The sequence below is a fragment of the Callithrix jacchus genome, chromosome 14, assembly GCF_049354715.1.
Source record: "Callithrix jacchus isolate 240 chromosome 14, calJac240_pri, whole genome shotgun sequence".
NCBI classification, from domain to species: Eukaryota; Metazoa; Chordata; class Mammalia; order Primates; family Cebidae; genus Callithrix; species Callithrix jacchus.
In genome coordinates this window covers 71,074,748-71,094,756 of record NC_133515.1, presented here as the reverse complement: position 1 = coordinate 71,094,756, position 20,009 = coordinate 71,074,748, and the positions used below count along the sequence as shown (strand labels likewise).

The 20,009-nt window shown below is 37.9% G+C and overlaps 1 protein-coding gene across 5 annotated transcripts in view; it reads left to right on the top strand.

Annotated features, from left to right (window-relative positions):
* The window catches only part of PLEKHH2 (pleckstrin homology, MyTH4 and FERM domain containing H2), a 139,848-nt gene extending 120,174 nt beyond the window's left edge, over positions 1-19,674 (top strand). For 3 of the 5 annotated variants that reach the window (XM_054245013.2, XM_078349436.1, XM_054245012.2), the window contains 6 exons: positions 1,542-1,683; positions 7,639-7,784; positions 8,991-9,120; positions 13,003-13,089; positions 15,583-15,720; positions 16,786-19,674. In XM_054245013.2, coding sequence (XP_054100988.2) covers positions 1,542-1,683; positions 7,639-7,784; positions 8,991-9,120; positions 13,003-13,089; positions 15,583-15,720; positions 16,786-16,971 — 829 coding nt within the window. In that variant the 3' untranslated portion in view covers positions 16,972-19,674. Of the gene's footprint in view, positions 1-1,541; positions 1,684-7,638; positions 7,785-8,990; positions 9,121-13,002; positions 13,090-15,582; positions 15,721-16,785 lie in introns of those variants that run through there. The other 2 variants (XR_008476403.2, XM_054245015.2) reach the window with 2 other exon arrangements.
* Positions 19,675-20,009: the final 335 nt, after the last annotated feature.

The window sequence follows — 20,009 nt, the reverse complement described above, 5'->3', positions numbered from 1 at the left end:
TTTTCTCCCCCTATCCATATTACCAAATCTTCCAGTGGTAACACTTAGCTAAACTCTAGTGGATTACAGTGATGAGTATGCTATACTTCCTGACTTCAAGTAGGGAAAATAAGCTATGTATACAAATGTAAGCATGCCAAAAGGGAAGGCTTTCATCTTAAACTTTCTGCTCTTTGTTTTATATGCCCTTGCTGACAACATTTTGGATTTGGCATCTGTTTCTATTGCCCAGCTATATTCGACTACCAGTTTAAGAATCCTGCATTATTTCTCATCATATAGTCATCATAGATTAAAATGGAGCTGAGGATTTTTCTGATTTGTAAACTAGGTAGAGAGGAAAGAATGATTAAAATCATGGGATAGGAGGAACTTTTCAAAGCACCCCCCATCCATGCTTGCCCAGAGATTCAGACCTGCTGCCCTCTCCTTCCCTACTATTTGACATAATTCCTGGGAGAGATACTGTAAATGATAGGGGTGTATCCTCTCCCTCAAGTTTGTGGGGGGGAAGCTGAAAATGCAATCAAGCACACATGTAACAGCTACTGTATCTAAATCTCTCTTTTCCAGCCACTGTGATGTCATGGCAGTGTTTAGGTGGGTCAAGATGTTGCTAACCCACCCCACTGTGACACATTTAGAGCAGTTACAACACCTGTGCCTGATCTGCAGCCTGAAGTTAGAGCCCCATAAATCTCACATATGAATAAATGACACAGTGAATAAATAAAGAGAATCACTGATTTGATGAAGACCCCCCTAGGCAGAAAAAAGCTATGTTGTGTTTCAGTGAGTAATAGTGATAACATGTAAACTATTTTTGAGCCCCTAAAGCTGCTTATCAGATTGTGGCCAAAAAGTCAAAACACACTTAAGTATATCAATATTATCTTTTAGATTCCCAGAGAAAACTCACCCTCTCATCACACTTATTTGATGTTGATTTGGGGGGTGATTTTGAGTTGAAACCTTCATTTTCTTTTCCCTGATGTGTCCAAGGTATTCAGGAAGGATCATGAGGGTTTTGAAGGCTGGGTTTACACAGCCCATTGAAATAAAGGCCTTATATCATACATTCCTTGCAAGAGAGGGCATATTTAATTTTCCTTGATGTCTTGGGTCCTTCCACAGTAACATTTAAGGATTTGGTATTTCAGGGCATAAAAAATGCTTCATCCCTTTACTTCTATCTTATATGGTTTTATTTATATTTAAAGTGGATTTCTTAAAAGCACCATATAGTTACGTTTTATATTTTATACATGCCAACAATCTGTCTTTTCATTGGTGTATTTAGACAATTGACATTTAATGTGATTCAACCTCACCTCTAGCTGTTTCTCAGCCCCAACCTCAAAGCAATTTTCTTATTTTGCTGAAAGTACTAAATAGAACAGAAACAGAAGTCACTGACAGTAATGGTGTAAGCTCATACCACTTAGAGTACTATGTTAAAACAACCCATCTCAGTCCTCTGGATTTATCTTTATTCCTTTGTAAGAATATAATTTAATGAGAAATTTACTCTTTTTTTTCAGACTATATTTCTCAATACAAGCTCGTGAAGAGACTGATAGAGAAAAGTTGCTGTTAATGTATCAGACAAATGATCAAATAATAAATGGACTTTTTCCTCTGAACAAGGATCTGGCATTAGAAATGGCAGCTCTTTTAGCTCAGGTAACTTCCATGTTATATAGATTAATATATTGAAATGATAAGATGCTAATTGCTACACTGAATTAAACATAAAACAGTATACCTTCAGTAATTCTGTAAATTCCGTTTGCTATGATTAGCACCTTAAAAATTACAGACACTGTAATTACAGTTTGCCTCTAAACTCCTGACAATTGCAATGATGTAGAATGAGACAGTATTCCATAAAGAGAACCCAGTTTCTTAATGACCTTGAAAATATACCTCTAGGCTTTGCATTTAATAAAGGAATTGGAGTGTAGAGCTGTGGGGTTGAAGATATCATGCTGAAATCACTTGCTAGTCTAATAGGAATAAGTCCTTGAAAAGGCTAGAGCACTTTCTCTTTTACCTGTTATATCAGTTAGGATTAAGTTCAGCCTTCTACACACACACACACACACACACACACACACACAAATACACACAAATTAATACTGACTTAATCAGAATAGAGGTATATTTAGCTCTCACATAGAGAGAGAGGAATCCTGGCACCTCTGTAAAGCATTAGGGGCATGGGCTTTATCTTCTTCTCCCTTCTGCTGTCCCCAGGGTATCATCATCATGGTCCTGGGAGTCTGAGAGCTCCAGCTAACATCAATGTTCCAGACCTCAGGATGAGGGAAGGGCTGAAAAGGGCATATGCCCTCCCTCATTTGAGAAAACTTCTCAGCAGCTACATAGAACACTTCCATTCATGTCTCTCCAGTCAGAATTTAGTCACATGGCCTTGCCTACTACCTACAAGGGAATCTGGGAAATGTTATCTCAGTGGGGTGGCAGTGTGCCAAGCTAAATTTAAGGTTTTTCTTACTCAAGAAGAAGGAGAGAATGGTCAAAAGACGCAATTCATAGTCTCAACCACACCTGAGTCTTTGCCTAGGTTAATTAAGGAAAAATGTTAAAGCAACTCTGTGATATGGCATCTGGACCAAGGCTTAGATTCCCCAGTGTCTTGGGTCTATGGCTCCTCATGCTACACTCTGTCCCAGGACATCCCAATCGTTCTTCTTATTTTATGCACCACCTATGCCAATGAGTTCCAGATCTTTTCTTTTCAGTTCATAGCTCTTTTATGGGCTCCTTAAAATTTTTTTTTTTTTTTTTTTTTGTCTGAGACAGAGTTTCCCTCTTTTGCCCAGGCTGGGGTGAAGTGGCACAATCTCGGCTCACTGCGACCTATGCCTACCGGGTTCAAGCAGTTCTCCTGCCTCAGCCTTCCAAGTAGCTGGGATTATAGGAACCCACCACCACACTCACCTAATTTTTGTATTTTAGTAGAGACAAGTTTTCGTCATTTTGGCCAGGCTAGTCTTAAACTCCTGACCTCAAGCAATCCACCTGCCTCGGCCTCCCAAAGTGCTAGGATTATGGATGAGAGCCACTGCAGCCAGCCAAAATCAATATATTGAAAACTGGACTAACCATCATCCCTTCTCTGTCTTCACATTCTGTTTCCTTTTTATGATAGTGTCTCCACCCAGTCCCTCAAGCAAACTTCAAACCCGGGAATCCTCATGATTCTTCTCTGGCTTTGGCCCTTTCCCACCAGTCACCACATCCTGTGAATGTGAACTCTTAGGGATGTTTTACTCTATTCTCTCCTCTGGATGCTGACTCCTGTTGCTAAGGTTCAGATCATTGTCTCCTGCTGCCTGCTGTCCTGCAGCAGGCTCCTAAGTAGGGTGCCTTTCTCTGGTCTGGTCCCTCACAAATTTATCCTTTACACAAATGCTAGAGGGATGTTTTCCACTTATCTATTGCTACATAACAAATGACTCCAAAACTCAGCTAGTTAAGACAGCAATTTAGGCAGAGATGTGAAGGGACAGTGTGTGTCTCTGCTTCAGGTGGTATCAGCTGACATAGCTTGCAACCCAGTTGTCACTTTACAGCTGAGGGCTGGAATCATTTGAAGGCTCGTTCACTCATGTCTATTGACTGATTGATGCTGGCTGTTTGTGGGGGCTTCTGCTGGGACTGTCAGCTGCAGCCCCTTCTTACATGGTCCCTTCATGTATATGACTGCTTGTGCTTCCTCCAAGAATGGTGAATGGGTGACAGGAGCAATGTCCCAGAAGAGAGACAAGAAGTGGAAGTTGCTGTTTTCTTAAGGGCTGAGCCTGGAAATTGGCACATTGTCACCTGTGCATGGAGCTTTATTAGGCAGCACTAGAAACTGGGATAGAGATACAGCAAAAATGTGAATCTAGCTCTGTCATTCCTTTTTTACATGCAAGGACTCTCATGAGCTGAATTCTGCCTGCCTCTCCAGCCTCAACTTTCCCTTAATACTCCCTGCCTTGAACTTCATGCTCCAATAAAGTGTGAACTGTGGTTCTATGCACAACTCTCTGCCTAGTGTATGGTTCGCTTTTTTTTTTTTTTACCTCTTATGATTGATTAGTTTGTGTCCTTTGCCTGGATCATCTCTACCCCATCCCTTTACCCGTTAACCTCATCTTATCCTTTCCTTTACATCATAGGTATCATTTATTCCAGGGAACCTTCCTGAATCCCATCTGGGTGGGTTAAATGTCCCTCTTGGGGTTTCTGTAATGTTCGATTGCTATCCTGACCTCAGTGGTTTATAATCATTGATTTATGTTTCTGCTTTGTACCACTGACCACAGCCGCCCTGAGGCCCAGGGCTGTTCATGTTCATCTTTGTCTCTAGCACAGCTTTACACACAGTCCTTTCTCCATAGCTGTTCTTAGAGGAATAAATAGTTGATAATTTAGCTTATATTAAAAAAATTTTTTTTGTGAGATGGGGTCTTGTTATGTATGTTACCCAGGCTTGTCTTGACCTCCTGGGCTTAAGTGATCCTCCCACCTTGGCCTCCCAAAGTGCTGGGATTACAGGCATGAGCCATCACACCTGGACAACTTTTAAAATAATGTTATGATCATCTGGACTTTAATGCATTAGCGCAACACTAAGTGTTCTTCTACAAGTGATAAAAACCTGAGGAAAGGAGAAATAGGGCACATTTTTCTTCGTGTTAGGATTGGGAATGATTTACTATCACCTTCCATTCCAGGGCTTAGCCTTTCTAAAGGCACAGATTCTCTGTTAAAATCACTCTTATTTTTACTAAAATTTAACTTAGTCTTTTTACTTTAACTTTTAATTTTGTAAGACAGGTTTTACAAGAAAAATTATAATATACTTTAGAGATAGGTACTTCTAAGATTTTTAGATGAGTTTGAGGAAGGGGTAAAAAGATAAGACCACAAGCCAAGAAAATTCTGAGCATATTACTAACTTAGAAAGTAGAATCTCCTTATCTGTGAAAAGAAAATATATGCCTCTGATGTCTCTTCCTCAGAGTAGTTTAGTGAAGATAAATGAAATATACTAAATAGATCAGAGCTCTGCAGAAGAATTATTTCTGTTGTAGATTCAAATATATGTAGGCTCTTGTTGATATTCTCTGTCTTTATTATGAAATTCTTGCAGCTGATTCTTAATTAGTGTACATAGTGTCTAGGAAGGCATGGTGTTCATGTAGGGCATGTTAAGGATTATGTAAGTTGATTTTCTGTTATTCTCCATTTATTGTATTTATTCTATGCCACATAATATGTCAGGTTCCAGGGAGCTTGGACATGCCACTAAAGGCTGCCCTAAGAGGCAAGGTTGCCTTGATTGGTCTCCTATTGGAGTGCAATGACGCGATCTCAGCTCACTGCAATCTCTGCCTCCTGGTTTCAAATGATTCTCTTGCCTCGGTCTCCTGAGTAGCTGGGATTACAGGTGCCTGCTACCAGGCCCAGCTATTTTTAAAAAAATATTTACTATAATATATTTTTATAGTATAATTAATACTAAATATAAAAAATATACTAAATATTTTTAAACGAATATATATATTTGTTTGTGTATATTTAGTAAAGACGGAGTTTCACCATGTTGGCCAGGCTGGTCTCGAACTGCTGAACTCAAGTGCTCTGCCCACCTCAGCCTCCCAAAGTGTTGAGATTACAGGCATGAGCCACTGTGCCCAGCTTCCTATTTTTTTTAAACTATTGTTTGTTTGTTGGACTGTCGTATCCTTGGAGATTGAATCCAGTGTCAGGTTTCACAGGTAGCTGTGGTGAATGCTACCTGGTGAGGTGGGGACAGTGCATAGCTTGCTCTGGAGGAGGGATTTCAGTATGATCAAAGAGCTGGTGGACAACTTTTATTTGGGATGAAGAAATTTGCAAGGATACTTGACTAGGTAGGAAATGATGAAGATTGATAGAAACAAGGAAAAATGAAGAATGGGAGCTGAACAGCAAAATCAACCCAAGTAACCAGCGAGAAAGAACCTAGGTCAAAGAACCTAGGAAGTTATAAGAATAGGCTGTAAGGGCAAAGCTTAGCTGAGGACTTTAGACAGTAACTGATCAAATTAAGAACTGGAAAAGAGGAGCCCCAGGGTGGGAGTTCTCAGAAGCTGGTACTGCTGACAGCTTAACTAAGGAATAGGGCCCTTTTGAGATGCAGACCTGGTGCTTTCTATGAGACCATTCTAGTTTTGATGGAACCCTTGATCCATTTGTTGGTGAATGCTATAGATTATGATGTTAATGATCAGTAGGACATTCACCTGAATGTCCCCTATCCTGTCTTCCTCCCTGAACCCTCTTTGATATCCTATACAAGCCACCTAACACAGTTTATCACAAGAATTTATGTCTCCGTCTTCTCTACTAGATAATAAAGTCTTTGAGGGTAGGGACTATGCTCAGCATTTTCCTTTCTCACATAACTTAGCACAGTGCCTGACTTATAGTGGGGACTCAGTATAGGTTTGGATGAAGGGATGAATAAGTGAGTTCATGGAGAGATGGGTGGATGGATAGTTAGATGGGTGGATTGAAGATGGCATCTCTACAGCCCATTAATGGAGATGAAAGCTAAACATTCTTTCATTAAGGGAGAAAGGGGAATGAAGGACTGTATTCCCAGGATTAATACTAGAGAATGAGGGGATGAACACATAACATTTATGGAGAAAATCTGGGAACAAAGTAATGAGAATATGGTTCTTGCTCCCATTACATTCAGGAGAGACCCTCAAAAAGTCCAACTAATAGTTTTTTGAAATTTCTTATAACTTTATTTTTTTGAGATGGAGTCTCGCTTTGTCGTCCAGGCTGGAGTGCAGTGGTGTGATCTCAACTCACTGCAACCTCCGCCTACAGGGTCCAAGTGATTCTTCCGCCTAAGCTTCCCAAGTAGCTGGGATTACAGGTGCCCCACTACCACGCCCGGCTATTGCCTTTTATTTTTAACATCTATTTCACCTTATTATCAGTAATTAAAATAGTGCCTTAGAAATGAAAAATTGTCCTTGCATTACAGAAAATACAAAGTAGTGGCCTTTAGCAAGTACTACTGGATGGTGATAGTAAACTAGGAAGGTCAATGTGGAAATGGAACTCAAATCTTTAAATTACAGATTTTTTCAAAATTAGAATTCAGGCCAGGCAGTGGCTTATTCCTGTAATCCCAACACCTTGGTAGGCCAAGGCAGGCAGATCACTTGAGGTCAGGAGTTCGAGATCAGCCCGACCAACTTAGTGAAACCCCATCTCTAAAAAAAAAAAAAAATAACCAGGCATGGTGGTGCACACCTGTAGTCCCAGCTATTTGGGAGGCTGAAGCAGGAGAATCACTTAAACCTGGAAGGCAGAGGTTGCAGTGAGCCTGGGTGACAGATAGAGAATCTGTCTCAAAAAAAATTAAAATTAAAGTGTAATTTATAACAACTCCCATATATGATTATAAATTTCATAACAGATAAGCATGACAAATTTATGTATTATGTGTTAAAAAAGAATGTTTAGAAAAAATAAAACTGATTTTCTGAAATCTTAAAAAAGATTTCTTAAAACTCTTTTCAATATCTTACATTTTCACTTTTTTGGATTTCCAATTAGGTGGAGATTGGAGATTTTGAAAGACCTTTCTCAACTCCAGCAGGGCGTGTTACCAATCAGTGCAAAGCAAATCAAACTCTAAAACAAGTCTTAGAGAAATTTTATCCTAAAAGATATAGAGATGGCTGTTCTGAAGAGCAGTTAAGGTAAGGAAATCTTTGTAACTCTTTAGAGGGTAGGGTCACACTAATTTTTTGGTAATATTTTTCTGTTCAGATTTCAGAGGTGAAAAACATTTTGACAGCTTTCTCAAGATTTTTTAATACTATTGAGCCACAGAAGATTATAGATATTTTTATTTAAGATAAGCCCAGAAGCTTTAGAATCTATATTTAAACTTTCTTTAACTTTATTTTATTCTTTAATTGAAATAAAATTGCCTTTAGATCTACTTTTCAATTGATCTTTTTCATTCTTGTCCAGATCAACCCTGATAATAAATAAGAGAAAAAAATGGCCAAGAATATGTTTAATTTTATGAAGTACATGCCAAAAAAATATATTTTATATATTCCATTATGAATAAATTGAAATAAAAATAAACTGTATTCTTACATAAGACTTTTTAATATAAAAGTTTCTAATTTACCTCAACTAATTTGGAGTTTGAGAAGCTGATTAGATTTAAAAACAGAGGCAAATCCAGTTTATCATGAGTGTTTCCAAATTGGAAAATTTGAGATCAGTCTTTTGTCTACATAGATTTATTTATTTATTTTTTTTTAAGATGGTGTTTCGCTCTGTTGCCCAGCCTGGAGTGCAATGAGGTGATCTCAGGCTCACTGCAACCTCCACCTCCTGGTTCAAGCTATTCTCCCATCTCAGCCTCCCAAGTAGCTGGGACTACAGGCACCCACCATCATGACTGGCTTATTTTTGTATTTTTAGTAGAGACGGGGTTTCACCATGTTGGCCAGGCTTGTCTTGAACTGCTGACCTAAGGTGATCCGCCCACCTTGGCCTCCCAAAGTGCTGAAATTACAGGCGTGACACACCCCATCCAGCTGGTACTTTTCTTTAAAAAATGAAAATATTCCCATGAGAAATTAGCTTTTAAACTAATTTATGCTAAGTTTCAATGGTAGATATTCAGATTTTAAAAATGGACCCACTGAGGGCACTTAGTTCATGCTGAAAACACAAATAGTATGAGAATTTGGTGAAAGGAATATTCCAGAAAGGACAAGTGGTGGATAGTGGTGTGATGAGTCACAAAATCTTTACCTGGGTTATGCCTAGGGTCACAGTTATGCTTAGGATTGGCTCAAGGAGAGTTTTATCTTAAGACTATGACACACTGTTTTTGTTTTTGCTTTTGTGTTTTTGTTTTTGTTCTTATATTTTTTTTTTAGGCAGCTTTGCCAGCGACTGTCAACCAGATGGATGGCCCTTCGGGGACACAGTGTTGCAGACTGTGTACGCATTTATTTGACAGTAGCCAGGAAATGGCCGTTCTTTGGTGCCAAGTTGTTTCCTGCAAAAGTAAGAAATAATGGGAGAGAGATGCATAATGAAAACCTTTGTGTACATAGCTGACCAGATTTACCCCAGACTTAGTGTATTTGTGTAAAAAATGAAGAAATATCCAACAATGTAAAGAAAACAATGAAGAGACACTAGGGAAAGGGCACAGAAAAGCTTCTCCATCTTTTCCTCTCTGCCCAGCTTTTCCCCACCCTAAATCATTTCTTGGACTCATTAAGTTAATCATGAGTTCTAAACCACAGCTGAACTCTGCATTCTTCTCTTCATTCGTTCATCCATGACGTTTACTCTGTCACTCATTTGCTATTTAATGTTTATTAAGTGCTGTTTGCTAAACACTGAGCTAAGCTCTAGGGATACATAACCTGTGGTAGATGGATTGTACATGAACTTCCAGGACTATTTCACTTTGTGTAGTCGGGAGTGCAACAGGCCTGTAAACGAACCACTGTGTGGCCAATATCACTATGAGCGACATGAACACACTGCTGCAGGAACTCTGGGGAAGGAGACTCGCCCTGCCCGGGGACAGCCAGCCCTTTCCCCAAGGGAAAAATTGTGCCTTTTGATTCCTTTTCTATCTGTTGAACCATGTCTCTGTACTCTCTCAGGCTCTCAGGATACATCCTGTCTTGTGTTATATTTTTCTGTGTGTTTGTTTTTTTCTATTAAATTGCATGCTCCTTGAAAGGATAAACTCACTGATCCTAAAATCTTCCTCTGGTGCCAATCATAGTGCTTTGCACATAATTATCATTTAACAAATACTTGCTGAATAGCTCTGCAACTTTGAGCAAGTCAGTTTACCTCTCTGGACCTCAGTTTTCCTCCTCTGTTAATGAAATACTTAGACTAGAAAAGTAAAATCTAAGTTATCTTCTAACTCTGATTCTATGAGTGACTATATTATTGATAGGTGAGAATTTATTTTTTTCTAGTGGAAATGAAAGCTGTATATTAAGTAAGTTAAGAAAAAGATGATAAAGTTAGTATTCTTAAACATCTGTAAAGTTAATATACCTGCAGGGAGTTGAACATATATATTTTTAAGTTACAAGAAATAGATTTGAACTATAGATCAGCATGGATTTAATTCTAACTTCAGCACTGGAAAGAATAGTAAATACCCTTTCCTGCTCTGATAATGTGTGCTTGCTGGCACAAAATATTTAATAATAATATTGCTTTTTAAATTACATGACAGGCATCCTTTTTGCTCACTTTTTCTTATAATAAGCAACACCTCCTTTGTTGCTTCATGGGATCCTGTTTTCTGTGTGTGTGGTAAAATACATATAATGAAATTGACCATTTTAAGCTTTTTTTTTTTTTTTCTGAGACAGAGTCCCACTCTGTCACCCAGACTGGAGTGCAATGGTGCAATCTCAGCTCACTGCAACCTCTGCTTCTAAGGTTCAAGAGATTCTCATGCCTCAGCCTCCCAAGTAGCTGGGATTACAGGCATGCACCACCATGCCCAGCTAGTTGTTATATTTTTTTGTAGAGACAGGGTTTCGCCATGTTGGCCAGGCTAGTCTCGAACTCCTGATCTCAGGTGATCCACCTATCTCAGCCTCCCAAAGTGCTGGGATTACAGGCGTAAGCCACCACACCCAGCCCAGCCCATTGTAACCATTTTTTTTTCAAGATGGAGAGTTTCACTCTTGTTGCCTAGGCTGGAGTGCAATGGCACAATCTCGGCTCACCACAACCTCTACCTCCCGGGTTCAAGCGATTCTCCTGCCTCAGCCTTCCAAGTAGCTGGGATTACAGGCATGTACCACCACGCCTAGCTAATTTTGTTTTAGTAAAGATGGAGTTTCTCCATGTTGGTCAGGTGGGTCTTGAACTCCTGACCTCAGGCGATCCACCCACCTTGGCCTCCCAAAGTGCTGGGATTACAGGCGTGAACCACCATGCCCTTCCTGTAACCATTTTTAAGTGTATAGCTCTGTGGCATTAAGTACATTCTCATTGTTGTGTTACTGTCACCACTACTTATCTCAGAACTTTTTTATTTTCCCAAACTGAAATTGTACCCATAAATGCTAACTCCACAGTCCTCCCTTCTCCCAGCCGCTGGCAACCACCACTCTACTTTCTGTCTCTGCATTTGACTACTTTAGGAATTTCATGTAAGAGAAATCCTGTAATATTTGTGTTTTACTGGCTTATTTCACTTAGTATAATGTCTTCAAGGTTCATTCATGTCATAGCATGTGTCAAAATTTTCCTCCCTTTTGGCCAGGCACTGTGGCTCATGCCTGTAATCCTAGCACTTTGGGAGGCCGAGGCGGGTGGATCACGAGGTCAGGAGTTCGAGACCAGCCTAGCCAAGATGGTGAAACCCCATCTCTACTAAAAACAAACAAACAAAAATTAGCCAGTCATGGTGGTACACATCTGTAGTCCCAGATACTCAGGAGGCTGAGGCAGAAGAATCACCTGAACCCAGGAGGTGGAGGTTGCAGTGAGCGAAGATCGGGTCACTGCACTACAGCCTGGGTGACCCAGCGAGACTTCGTCTCAAAAACAAAAATGTCCTTCCCTTTCGAGGCAGAATAACATTCCACTATATGTATATATATACCGCATTTTGTTTATCCTTTCATCTGTCAGTGGACACTAGAGTTGAAGGGCATCCTTTTGAATTGAATTCTCCCTATCCTTTGCAAATCAACCCTTAGTAGACAATTTCTAACTCAGGGTTTTTTATATATGAGATGCTAACAAATTTTATTATATAAAATAACACAACATTCATCCCAGTTTTATATCTGCAGTCCTGACATTATTTTATAAAATTTAAGAGAAATAGTTAACTTTTTTTAGGATTTCATTTGTTAATGGAACAAAACAAGCATCATTAATTACTCAGAAACATTCATGGGTTTCAGTTGGGTTCTACTGGTAGGAGATTCTTTTTATTAATATAATTTTATAGCTTTTTTTTCTGTGAGAACCAGGAGCAGCTTTTAGCATTTTTTCTTTATATTTTTCTTTTTTCTTTTTTTTTTGAAATGGAGTCTCACTCTGTTACCCAGGCTGAAGTGCCGTGGTGCTATCTCAGCTCACTGCAACCTGTGCCTCCTGGATTCAGTCTGTTCTCCTGCCTCAGTCTTCCAAGTAGCTTGGATTACAAGTGTGTGCCAACAGACGGAGCTCATGTTTGTATATTCAGTAGAGAGGGGGTTTCACCATGTTGGCCAGGCTGGTCTCAAACTCCTGGCCTCAAATGATCCACCCACCTTGGCTTCCCAAGGTGCTGGGGTTACAGGTGTGAGCCACCACATGCAGCCAATTTCATAGCTTTTACAATGAAAAATGTAGTAGAAATTTTCATGTTTCTCATTACTGTTGATCACACGGCTTCATATTTTCTTTTTATTCTGTTTTTATTACACATTGAATATCAGATTTAATAAACTTTAGTAAAGGTATGCAATTATAATAATGATCCTCTACCTTGTAAAAGTACTACACAATTTATCAGGCACATTTTGCTTCATTAGGATTTTGGTCATGATAGAAACCCTAAAAGCTTTGTTGACTATTAACCTCGTAATGCAGAAGAAAAATAAGATATAAACATTATTGTTCCTATGCTAAAGATGAGGAAATTGAGCCTCAAAGAGATTCATAGCTTGTCCAAACGAACACAGTACCAAATGGCAGGTTTGGGTCTCAAAGCCAAGTCTGCTCATGTCAAATTCACTGTACTCTCCAATATACCACCCTGCCTCTTTCTCAGGAGAGATTTTTAATAAGTTTTGTTATTATTGTTGTTTAATGGCAAATGTTACATGACATTTAGACTGAAAAATATTTCCATAATTTTGCTTAGCATTTATAATCTAGTATGTTTTCACCTCTTCATAGCCCATAAGTCCGTCATCACTTGGAAGTACTTTCATGTGGCTGGCTATACATGAGGATGGTTTAAGCCTCTTAGAATACAATTCCATGGTAAGTTTAAAAGCTAAAGTTTTGCATTGAGTCAACTGTTTCCATTGCTCAGTGTACCATAAACAGAAGGTAGTGATCTCTTAATCTGATTTTTCTCTTACTCAGAAAACATTCTTCCTGATACTATGTCATGAAAAGCCATTTTACAAATACAGCTATGATTATAATTTAACCTTTTAAAATAAGACAGGTCGTTTATTGTGTATGAGAAAAGTATTGATACCATGATTAAATTGTGATCATGGCTATATTCGTGAAATGATTATATTTTAAAAAGTGTTAAGAAGATTGTTTCTTGTGTAAAATAAAAATCTGTAAGAAATCATTAAAGTGAGAATTTTAATTACCAAAGTTTAAGTTCAGTTTCACTAAGGCTTCTTTAACAATTTCTATAATTTCCTGTAATGTCATATATATAGCATCTTAGCACTTTTCACATAGTTTAAAGTTAAACTATGATTTCTATATATGTTCATTTATTTACCTGAAATTTACATTATTTTTATCATATTTCATGTGTCTATTTAATACAATTTTATTCTCTCTTTTGTTTAATCCGGTGGGAAGGAATTACTAAATTCACTGGGCAGGTCTAATCCTGTGGCTGTAATCAGAGATCTCTGAACATTTTCTGGAAACCAAACTACTCTTTTGTGTTATAGTTTGTATTATAGTGTTATAGTTACTGTTTCCCCTTATAATTGCCTGTAATCCCAGCTACTTAGGAGGCTGAGGCGGGAGAATTGCTTGAACCCAGGAGGCAGAGGTGGTGGTGAGCCAAGATCGCGTCATTGCACCACTCCAGCCGGGGTAACAAGAGCAAAACTCCGTCTCAAAAATAAACAAACAAACACACACACACTTTTTTTAAGGGCTTATATTTTCTGAGTGCCTTTTAGTTTTTGAATGGATAACATGAATTATAAAATCAGTGACTTAAAGTTTAAAAAGAACCCTGTACACCAGTATTGAGTTATCTTAGTTCAGGAAACTAGCTCCCTAGCTCCCAGGAGATAGCCAGACAGGCCAGGAAGCACACACAGGTGGGTTGCAGTTCTGAGGCCTTCAGTCCTGGAATGGTGTGCTCAGTCTTGCAAGCTAATCATTAGCTATGCTGAGTGGTTTTAAGCTGTATGCTAGTTACATTTTATTGATTTTTTTTTTTTTTTTGAGGCATGGTCTCTTTCTGTTACCCAGACTAAAGTACAGTGGTGAGATCACTACTCACTGCAACCTTGACCTCCTGGGCTCAAGCAATCCTCCTGCCTCAGCCTCCCAAGTAGCTCCCACAGGCATGTACCACAATGCCCAGCTATATTTTTTTATTTTTTCATAGAAACGGGGTATCCCTATGTTGCCCAAGATGGGCTCAAGTGATCCTCCCACCTAAGCCTCAGGAGGAAGTTATATTTTTAATATTGCTTTGGAAACACCTTAGAAAAGAAATATTTGCTGCATATGTGACAAAGGTTAATATTCTTAATTATAAGACATAGATGTCATATAAAACAGTAAGAACATTATGAACACACCAATAGACAAATGGCCAAGGCAATTCACAAAAGAAGAAATACAAATGTTCAATAAATGTATTTTCAAAGGTTAATTTCTCTAATAATTAATGCAATTTAAAACAGTGAGATTCCACATTTCACCAGTCAGTTTGTAGAGATTTAAAAGAAGGATCACATTTAATGTTAGCAAGACTGAGGCGCTGGAACCATCAATAGGTACATACTTTCTGGAGGAGAGTTTGGAAATTCTCAGAAATTGTCTTTTCTGAGCTATCAATTCCACTGTTGTTTGGTTTTATAACCAAATAAATAATTAGGTATGTGGGTTATGAAATACATCCAAAAATATTCGCTGGAGTATTGTTTCAGATAATAAAAAATAAAAGTGATTTAAATATTCTGCAATAGCAGGTTGATTAAATAAAGGATTTCCTATAAAATCATTTAAAATGATGTCATACAAGTACATGTGTCATGGAAATATGTTCATAATATGTCATTAGGTTCAAAAAGAAGCAGAATTGTAAACAGTATGCATGATACTGTTTCTGTTTATAGATTTTGAAATCCATCTTTCAGGGTGAACTATATAGATTTGCTAATATTTGATCATAAAAAGTATCAGTTTCATGTGGTGTAACCTATCATATTTATGAGCTATATGAAAGGACATATAAAAACTATTAACAGTGGCTTTCCGCTAGATGCTGGAATATAGATGCTTTTTATTTTTATTTTTTTAATATTATCTAATTTTTCTGGAATGGCTTGCTTCAGGCTCACCATTGTAAAGGTAGAGGATGCCTAAATAAAATTAGTACCACTACTGTCTATTTTGGATCATAAAAGATTTTACTTTAGAAAATAATTTTTGTATTATACCATAATAACTGCATTTTAATGGAGATGTATTATTAATTTTTTATCTCTCTTTGGAAGTAAGAGCATATAACATATTTACTTTTTCTTCTCTTTGAAGAGGTTAATAGTCAGCTATGTGTACAAGAGTCTAATGACCTTTGGAGGCTATCAGGATGATTTTATGGTAGTCATTAACAATACACATTCAAAGGACAAACCAACAGAGAAATTACTTTTTGCCATGGCAAAACCCAAGGTGAGTAGAAACCTTTCTGCCAGCTTTTTTTGTGCTAGTTGTTTTTACTTGATCTTAGCCAAAAGGCCAAAAAGCAATGCTAGTTGTTTTCATACTAAAACATTTATTCAGCAAAGACTACATTCCAGATGGGAAAACAGACGTTTTTTATAATCAAACAAACGGGTCCAACTTACATCATCTTTCCAAGCCCTGGTTTCTTTGTCCAAAAATATGGTAACACACTCCCTCCTTCTTTTGGCTTAAGAATCAAATGAAGGAAGTTTGTAGAGTGCTTAGCCCGGTGCCAGGTATACAGAAGATTCAAAATAAATGGTCATGGCATTAAGTTATTGCTGTCAGCAACTTTATACATATTATCTTATTCAGTTGGGGTTATTTGCTTTATGGACTTGTTAGAGGAAAGACAGGGGTTTTATAATTAAAACATACTTGCTCCTTTATGACTTTTAATGAACTATGTAGTTTTAACATCTCTAAGTAAAAGCAATACACAAATTGAATATATTCCAACATGTAATTCTAATTTTAGTAAAAAGAATGAGAAAGTGATTTTCCTAAAACTTTAACTGTCTTAATGTTATTGAATAAAAGAGATTACTTCTTCAGAATATGAAGGTTTTTTTTAAAAAAATAGATGTCTTTCTTAATTAAGCCTATACTAAAGTGAAAGCAGCTAACCATTAAGTGCAGATCAGGGAACTTGGTCTTTAGTGAAAATAGAGAGTTCATATGACACTGACTTTCTCAATTCGTATATTCATGCATGTGGCTTTATGATAATTTGGTAGGGTTGTACTACTTACTGTCACATTTCCTAAGATTGCCACTAAATTTGATTGTTTTTGAAATTCACTCTTTCTGCTGGTTTAAGTGATGAAAAAATGTGTGGCTGCCTTGATGGTACTGGACATGTAAGCACTTCATTGTTTGATCTAGAGATAAGGGAATTCTGGTAGCCTGGGCCCTTGCAAATGGAGATCACCTGTGGCCAACCCTTTCCTTTCTTCTGGGAAGTGATGAGAACTTCTCAGGAGTGTAACAATTCTGTTTTCTGCTTTTTAGATTCTTGAAATCACTCTTTTGATCGCCAGTTACATAAACAACTTCCATCAGCAAAAGGCAGCATTTCACCATCTCTCTGCTCCAGCACTGCTCTCAGCCCAGACCCGAAGACCCCAAGCCAGAATGATGGGAAGCCAGCCTCTTCTGTCAAGCAGCAGACCCACCAAAGGTCCCACCTTGCTCTGAAAGCTGGGGAGTCTGAACAGTCACTCTTGGTCCTCTGTGCCGTGGCTGCACCAGCTCCCTGCAAGTTTGTTTACACTTGGCAGCATGGCAGCCACACACCTGTATTCCAAACTTTAACAATGATGGGGGTTAGTCTCTTTTATTTGATTTTTAAATATTCAAATAAATATTTAACAGTAAAACATAAACACAAATGCCAACACACTAATTTTCTTATAGAGTTAATGAATAAGAATTCATCATTTTTTCCATCTCCCTTCTCCCTTGTCATCAGACATATTGTGCAACGTGGCTTTTTTCTTTTCTTTTTTCCCCTTTTTTTTAAAAGATATTCTGGCAGTCTTTAGAAAGGGAGATTCCAAACTCTCATTTGGTATACCATTTGATTATTTGGAAATGTTCACTGCCAAATAGTAAGTACTATAATTAAATGTGCTTTTTTTTTTTTTTTTTTTTTTTTTTTGAGATGGAGATTCACTCTTGTTGTCCAGGCTGGAGTGCAGTGATACAATCTCGGCTCACTGCAACCTCTGCCTCCCAGGTTCAAGTGATTCTTCGGCCTCAGCCTCCCGAGTAGCTTGAATTATAGGTGCATGCTACCACACCCAACTAATTTTTTTGTATTTTTAGTAGAGATGGGGTTTCACCATGTTGCTAGGCTGGTTTGAACTCCTGATGAGCTCAGGTGATCTGCCTGCCTCAGCCTCCTAAAGTGCTGGAATTACATGAGTGAGCCACCTTGCCTGGCCTAAATGTGCTTTTAATTAATGATATGGTGTTTGGAAAGGAGTAGAACACACAGCGTAAGAAACAACTGCAGGGTGGTATGAGGAGTACATTTTCAGAGCAGGTGCAGTACTTCTTGCTCTATGAATCATTATATGCAAAAGCAGGAATTAGGTAACCTGAGCCTCCTGTGTGGTATTAGAGAGTATACCCTGTCACCTTTCCAGATCACTGGAGTGTACAATTTAAAACAAGATGGCGATTCCTGACATTCCTTTGCTGTCATTACTTCCCAGGTTCACAAGAATATTGTCCACATTTCACTGCATTTGATGCTGGGTCATCTTGACCTTGCTTTGTTAATATCTTTAAAAACAAAGACAGTAATTAAAGCTTTGCCCCTCACACATTACCTTCTAATTATAATTTGAAAATAGAGTCTTTATACATACATATATATGTATATACAGATAGGGTCTTGCTATGTTGCGCAGGTTGGCCGTGAACTCCTGGCCTCAAGCAGTCCTCTCTCAGCCTCCCAAAGTGCTAGGATTATAAGTGTGAGCCACCACACCTGGCTCTAAAAATATTTTATTTTATTTTATTTTTATTTATTTGAGGCAGGGTCTCACTATGTTGCCCAGGCTGGAGTGCAGAGGTACCATGATAGCTCACTGCAGCCTCAACCTTCTGGAATCAAGCAGTCCCACTTCAGCCTCCTGAATAGCTGGGATTGCAAGCATGCACCACCATGCCCAGCTAATTTTTGTATTTTTAGTAGAGATAGGGTCTCCCTATGTTGTCCAGGCTGGTCTCAAACTCCTGGGTGCAAGTGATCCTCCCGCCTTGGCCTCCCAAAGTGCTGGGATTACAGGTGTGAGCCACTATGCCCAGCCTCAAAAATATTTTTTAAAAGAGAAAATAATTCTTCTGTCAAAGGAGGTTAAATTTTAGTTGATAGAGTACTTAAATATATTACTTTATTAGGTTATGGAAGTGGTCAATGCATTCCAGTATGTGTCACAACAATGTAATTCATATTCATGATAAAAATGAAACTGTGATAAGACATGAAAATTATATTACTAAAATGTTCAGTTGTAATGGTAATCATGAAGATACTTAATTTTATTTATGTACAGAATATTTGTATTTATTTTTTGGACATATATTTATCACTTTGTCATATTTTTTTAACCAATTTGAGAAAATGTTAGCTGCTGAATTTCCTTGTTGGCAAAGCCTTCGTATTTTCTTCTTTGCTGCTTTCTCCCTGTGGCAAAGTACTGTTCTCACATTCAGCCTGTAAAAAATGTTCCATACTGTATTAGCATCCTTAGAAGGAACAGAGCTAAGAAATACGTTGTTCAAGTAATATTGTACTTACCTGATCATGACAAAAAGAATATTTTTAAACCCCATCAAAATAGGTTTCCATTGACTATTTCCCGTATGTCTTTTGAGCCACAGTTGCCTATTGAAGAAGCAAATTTGTTTTTGAGAATAAACTGGTAACCAGTTTGGAATGACTCTCAGAAGCCTTTTGGCTGGGATACAGTAGAGTTTCCAAGTTCCAAGAGAGCCATCTAATAATTAATTGGTGAGCCAGAGGCTTGACAGAGCTGTTACTTATGTGTGAGGGCTTTATTCTCAGGCAGTAGTTTATTCACCATTTGGTAAGCCGCTCCCCACAATCTCATTTAAACAGGTAGTGAAGGCTTAGCTTAAACTGTAGTGCCTTAGACTTGGCATTTATTTTTGATAGAGCAGAGATAAAATATTTTGATGGAAGGAAATCAATTTTCTGTAACTGATGATGTGAAAATTTTATTTTCTGGGAAATTATATAGCCATTCAAAAATTCAAAGTATGTTATTATGATTGGTTACAAGAGAATAATGTTACACATTTAATTGTAATATTTGTCTCCTATCATTTTCTTCCCTTTCAATCATAATAAATGATTTACAAAACCCATTTTGAGCATTATCTTTTGAATAATCTTCAAGAAATACCTAATGTTTTCATTGTCAAAGCTGAGGTGTAGGACTAGTGAAAATGGTAGTTATTACCTCCTTCTCTTGCATTCATGCTTTGTCTTCAGTGTTGCTTTGTTTTATCCATATAAAAGAAAGCTATTTTGGCCAATTGTAATTTGAATCCATATGCATGCATATTGACACACAATATGTAAATAGGTAAATAGATAAAAATATTGGTTCTCCCAAGATTTCCTATTTCATATAGGTGAGTTGAAGGGATTGTGTTCCAAAAATTTGTTTAAATGAGTGTGTCTGTGTGTGTGTGTGTAT